This window comes from Osmia lignaria, chromosome 5 (assembly GCF_051020975.1).
Source record: "Osmia lignaria lignaria isolate PbOS001 chromosome 5, iyOsmLign1, whole genome shotgun sequence".
In the NCBI taxonomy this organism is placed as follows: Eukaryota; Metazoa; Arthropoda; class Insecta; order Hymenoptera; family Megachilidae; genus Osmia; species Osmia lignaria.
In genome coordinates this window covers 2785207-2790602 of record NC_135036.1, presented here as the reverse complement: position 1 = coordinate 2790602, position 5396 = coordinate 2785207, and the positions used below count along the sequence as shown (strand labels likewise).

The following is a 5396-nucleotide window of genomic DNA, read 5'->3' as shown; positions in this document are numbered from 1 at the left end:
AATGGCCCTACGATGTCCACATGTACGTGCTCAAATCTGCCTGCTAGAATTTCTATTTTTTCAGGTACCAGTTTGTTGTGGCGATGAATCTTGCTTTTTTGACAAGCAATGCAAGTGCGGGACCACTCGGTTATATCCCTATTCATTAGAGGCCAGACAAAACTTTTAGCTATCAACTTCCTAGTTGTCTTTCCACTAGGATGTGATAGATTGTGTACCTTATTAAAAATTCGTTTTCTTAATTCTTTTGGAACATAAGGTCTAATGCTATTTCTAACAATGTCTCCATAAATATATTGATCAGAACTGTCCAAAAATATTTTTTGGAAGTTCCACCTATTGGAATTTTCTGAAATGATTTTAGCCAGCTCTTCATCTTCCGCTTGTACCTGTATCAACTCTTCTGTTGAGATGATAACAGGTAATTCTATACTTTGCAATCTGGAAAAGGCATCAGCTACTATGTTACTCCTTTCATCGATATGTACAATATCGGTGGAAAATTGACTAATGAAATCCAATTGTTTTAATTGACGCGAACTGGCTTTGTCTGCTTTTTGTAGGAATGCGTATACTAAGGGCTTATGGTCCGTTTGCATTCGCAGTCCTCTGCCCTCCACAGAGTGCCTGAAAAACTTAAGGCTCTTGTAGATGGCCAAAAGCTCCCTGTCGTATACTCTATATTTTGTCTGGGCCTTCTCCAATTTTCTAGAGAAAAACCCGAGCGGCTCGCACTTACCATTGTTTAATTGCTCTAAAACTGCTCCAATCGCGATGTCTGAGGCGTCGGTGCGTAAAATCAATGGCGCGTTTTCCTTTGGAAAATGCAGCAAGGATGCTGCGGCTATGCGCTCTTTTGCAATACTGAAAGCTCGCTCCGACTCATCGTCCCAAATCACCGGTCTCTGATCTTTTTTGCGTGCACCAACAAGGAATCTGTTTAATGGGTCCAACCATTCTGCCGCTTTCGGCAAAAACCTGCGATAAAAACCTATCACACCGAGGAACCTACGTAAATCGGCTATAGTCTTTGGCTTGGGATATTGCCTGATCGCTTCAACCCGCTCTTCCAGCGGAGCGATTCCATCAGCGCTAACTTTATATCCTAAATATTCTATATTATTTTCCGCGAATTTGCACTTTGCCACGTTAATCGTCAGTCCATTTTCTCTTAGTCTACTAAATACTTGACGCAAATGTTTTTCATGTGACTCTATGTCAGGTGAAGCGACAATTATGTCGTCAATGTAACTTTGGCAAAAATGCAGACCTCGCAACGCGGTGTCCATCAGTCTTCGAAATATTTGGGCTGCATTACACAAGCCGAATGGCATGACTGTAAATTCGTATAAACCGAACGGGGTTATCACCGCCGTCTTCTCAATGTCTTCTGGCGCAACCGGAATTTGAAAATATGTGCGCCTCAGATCTATTTTAGAAAATATCATACAGCCATCAAACCGGTGTGCTGCATCGTGGATGTGCGGTAACCGATATCTATTTGGTACCGTCATGCCATTCAACCGCCTATAGTCCCCACATGGTCTCCATTCACCGGATTTTTTGGGGACCATGTGGAGCGGACTGGCCCATTGACTCTCCGAAGGGCGACAGATATTCTCTTTGAGCATCTGCTCAAATTCTGCCCGAGCGACTTTTAATTTTTCCGGGGGCAAACGCCTCGCTCTTTCGGCGAACGGGTGTCCTTTGGTAACAATATTGTGGCATACATTATGTTTGATATTCTTCCTAATAGAACACGGTCTCGTAATATTTATGAATTCCGCGAGTAGTGAACTAAAACGATTGCTCTTATCTATTGTAGAAATCGACGGAGAATTATCTTTCGATATTACAACATTCTTACTAACCTGAATATTACCGTCTAAAAGTCTCTTATTCCTTAAGTCTACTAATAGATTAAAAAAATGCAAAAAATCGGCGCCAATAATCGGTTTAGAAACATTCGCTATGATAAACCGCCAAGAAAACTCCCGGCGTAAACCTAAATTTAACGGCAATAGCTTCTCACCGTAAGTGTCAATAATTGCCCCGTTCGCCGCATATAATTTAAAAATAGCTACCCTTAAGTTTCTGGCCCATAGGTCCTCGGAACTACTGATACATCCGCACCGGTATCAATCAGGAACTCTGTACCGGTCCTCTTGTCCCTGATACTGAGGCGATGTTTCTTAGGGCCGTCGACAAGCGCCTCTTCCCGCGACGTCGCTACTAGTTTTCCGACTTCCTCTTGTCGGGGCCACTCCATGCGCAAGGCTGTCTACACTTCCAAGATTCGCTTCCGAATCTATGGTGGAAATAACACAGGCCATTTCGCCGCTCTGCACTTCCTGAACTGCTGCGTCTTCTATGCCAGCGGCGTTTTGCTGGGCTCCGTTGACGACATGACAACCTCGTCTCGATCCTAGAAAGCCTCTTCACAATGGCTGCCAGGTCGCTATCTTGATCTCGCCTAGCGTCATCGATGGCGTCCTTCCTGGCGGGAGGACGCTCCGCTACGGCGGCCATTTCCAGTGCTGAACGCTCCATTGTCTTATCAGCGACCTTCGCCAGATGATCCAATGCAGCATCATCTATGATAGTCAGGACCTCTTGAACTCTCGTAGGGAGCCTCTGCATCCGCAGGGTATTTAAAGCGTTTTCACCAACGCTCGCTCCAGCAAGTTGAGTCATCTCCCTCAACAGTTCCGACAGTTTTCTGTCTCCTAACTCTAATCCAGACAAGAGACACCTCAGGTTAGCCTCGTCTGATTTTGCCAGAAATTCAATAAGCGCCTGTTTAATATCCTGATATGTGCTCCTCTCAAGAGGAGCTTCAATAATATCTAAAACGATTTTCATCGTTTCTTGATCTAAATTCCGAATCACAATCTGGGTTCATCACAATCATCATAATCTGGGTTCGTCCTTCCAAAATACCTACTGGTAGCTTCACGCTTCTAAACTCGCTGGCTTGTACCTCCGTCTTGTCTTCGGTCATGGCGTTGGCGTACCTTGTTTTTTCCTTCCAAAATCGGGTTTCGGCACCAATGTAGCAGTCGGTAGAGGTCTTCAACGATGGGAGAAAATAAATCAGACTGAAATCTGGCTCACTTTTATTATAATTCTTATATTCATTGCACAAGAAAACGACCAGCTACTTCAAGCAACGCACAAAAGAGAGTGAGTCGTCAGGCGTCCTTAAAACAACGAGCGCGTCCATACAAACTAAGCTTACCAACTACTTAACAAAAAGTAACTAACCTAAGACTAGAACTAACTACACTAACTAAACTAACTTAACCTAGATGGCGCATGAGGAGTTTTTCGAGCGCGACACGGCGCTACATAATTGTGGCGGCACTCTCCCATCTATATAGAGTATAGAGTTGTAAGGTTGGCAGCAACCCAAGACGCTATACAGGGTGTCCCGTAACGTATTTTCACCCTCCCAGGTGGTGATAGGTGCGGTGGTTCTGAACAACTTTTCCCTTTGCGAAAAAGTGGTTTGAAGCTTCCTTTTTGAATTATTAAGCAACAACACTGACCAATCCGTGCGCGTATAGCGCGCGGGCTCAGGGACGGCAGCGTCGGCTAGGGAAGCGGGGCTTGACGTAGGTCGCGAACGAACGGCACGGCACCCCGTTGGCATAGTACAATAAAAAAATTGAACTGCTTGAACATTTTTGGTTGTTGTTTAAAATAAATACGGAATCTAATCTCTTGTCGCGTGTCATAATGTAAAAAAGGAAATTCTAAACATTCTAAACAACAAATAAAAATATTTGAAATGGAATAATTAATAAAAATTTAAAAACAATTTAAATGAAACTTACCCATTCGTTCCTAATTTAACCTGCTATGCTGAAAACAGATGGGTTACTGTGTCGATCTTGAACATTCGAGGAGGGAACAAATTATGAAGAACAGCTGATCTCCAGACGAGATCGTTGACCCATTCAACCACATGGTCACTATCACCTTTCACAGAATTTGCATTCAGATAAATAAACATTTTTATTCACTGTCACGTTACTATTGCATTGGACACAAATGAAAAACATGTAATATTCCGCACTACTTCGTAACGTTTTCACGACGTTATTGGTCTAAGTTGGAAAGGAAGACCAATAACGTCGTGAAAACGTTACGAAGTAGTGCAGGATATCACATGTTTTTCATTTGTGTCCAGTGCAATAGTAACGTGACAGTGAATAAAAATGTTTATTTACCTGAAAGAAAATTCTGTGAAAGGTGATAGTGACCATGTGGTTGAATGGGGCAACGATCTCGTCTGGAGATCAGCTGTTCTTCATAATTTGTTCCCTCCTCGAATGTTCACGATCGACATAGTGACCTAGTGAGAATTATCTGTTTTTAGCATAGCAGGTTGATTTAGGAACGGATGGGTAAGTTTCATTTAAATTGTTTTTAAATTTTTATTAATTATTCCATTTCAAACATTTTTATTTGTTGTTTTTAAATGTTTAGAATTTCTTTTTTTATATTATGACAGGCGACAAGAGATTAGATTCCGTATTCATTTTAAACAACAACTATAAATGTTCAACCAGTTCAATTTTTTTATTGTGCTATGCCAACGGGGTGCCGCATGCCGAGCCGTTCGTTCGCGACCTACGTCAAGCCCCGCTGTCGTAGCCGACGCTGCTGTCCCTCAGCCCGCGCGCTATACGCGCTCGGATTGGTCAGCGTTTTTGTTTAATAATTCAAAAAGGAAGCTTCAAACCACTTTTTTGCAAAGGAAAAAGTTGTTCAGCATCACCTCACCTACCACCACCTCAGAGGGTGAAAATACGTTACGGGACACCCTGTATATGCAGTTACTGACCTCAATAATATATATTCCAAAAAAAGACGAAAGTAAAATGTTTTTAACGGCTAGATAGAGGTTCGCGCTAGTCAGTCGCCGCACAAATAAAATATATATTCTTTATACTACATACTAAGACTAGTTTTTTCTATCCGAGCCAGAAACACTAACGGATGCGCTACATAATTGGTGCAGAAACCCGTGTTTTTAATAAAAAATGAAGCCGGAGGAAGCTGGATCGTCAATCGAAATCAACGCCAATGATTTTCGCAGCGCGAAACTTCCAACCTTTTGGAAGGATGACCCTAAATTGTGGTTTGTAATGCTGGAGAAAGAATTTCTGGCATATGGGGTAAAATCAGACGCAGTAAAGTGCGCGGCAGTGCTACGCTATTTAGACAGTTCTACAGTGAGAGTGGTGGCAGACATCATTTCAGCACCGGATCGCGAGGACTCTTACGTTAAAATTAAGGAGGCGTTGATTAACCGGCTAGCGTCTTCGGAAAAGACGCAATTACGGCAGTTACTGTCAGGGATAGAATTAAACGGACGGAAACCCACCGAG

The 5396-nt window shown here is 42.7% G+C and overlaps 1 protein-coding gene across 1 annotated transcript; it reads right to left on the bottom strand.

The window, feature by feature from the left end:
- Positions 1-2232: 2232 nt before the first annotated feature.
- LOC143305335 (uncharacterized) lies at positions 2233-3001 on the bottom strand. The gene is made up of 2 exons (XM_076688407.1): positions 2941-3001; positions 2233-2873 (listed from the first exon to the last, which is right to left on the bottom strand). Exons 1-2 carry the CDS (start codon positions 2999-3001, stop codon positions 2233-2235), a joined length of 702 nt encoding a protein of 233 aa, XP_076544522.1.
- Positions 3002-5396: the final 2395 nt, after the last annotated feature.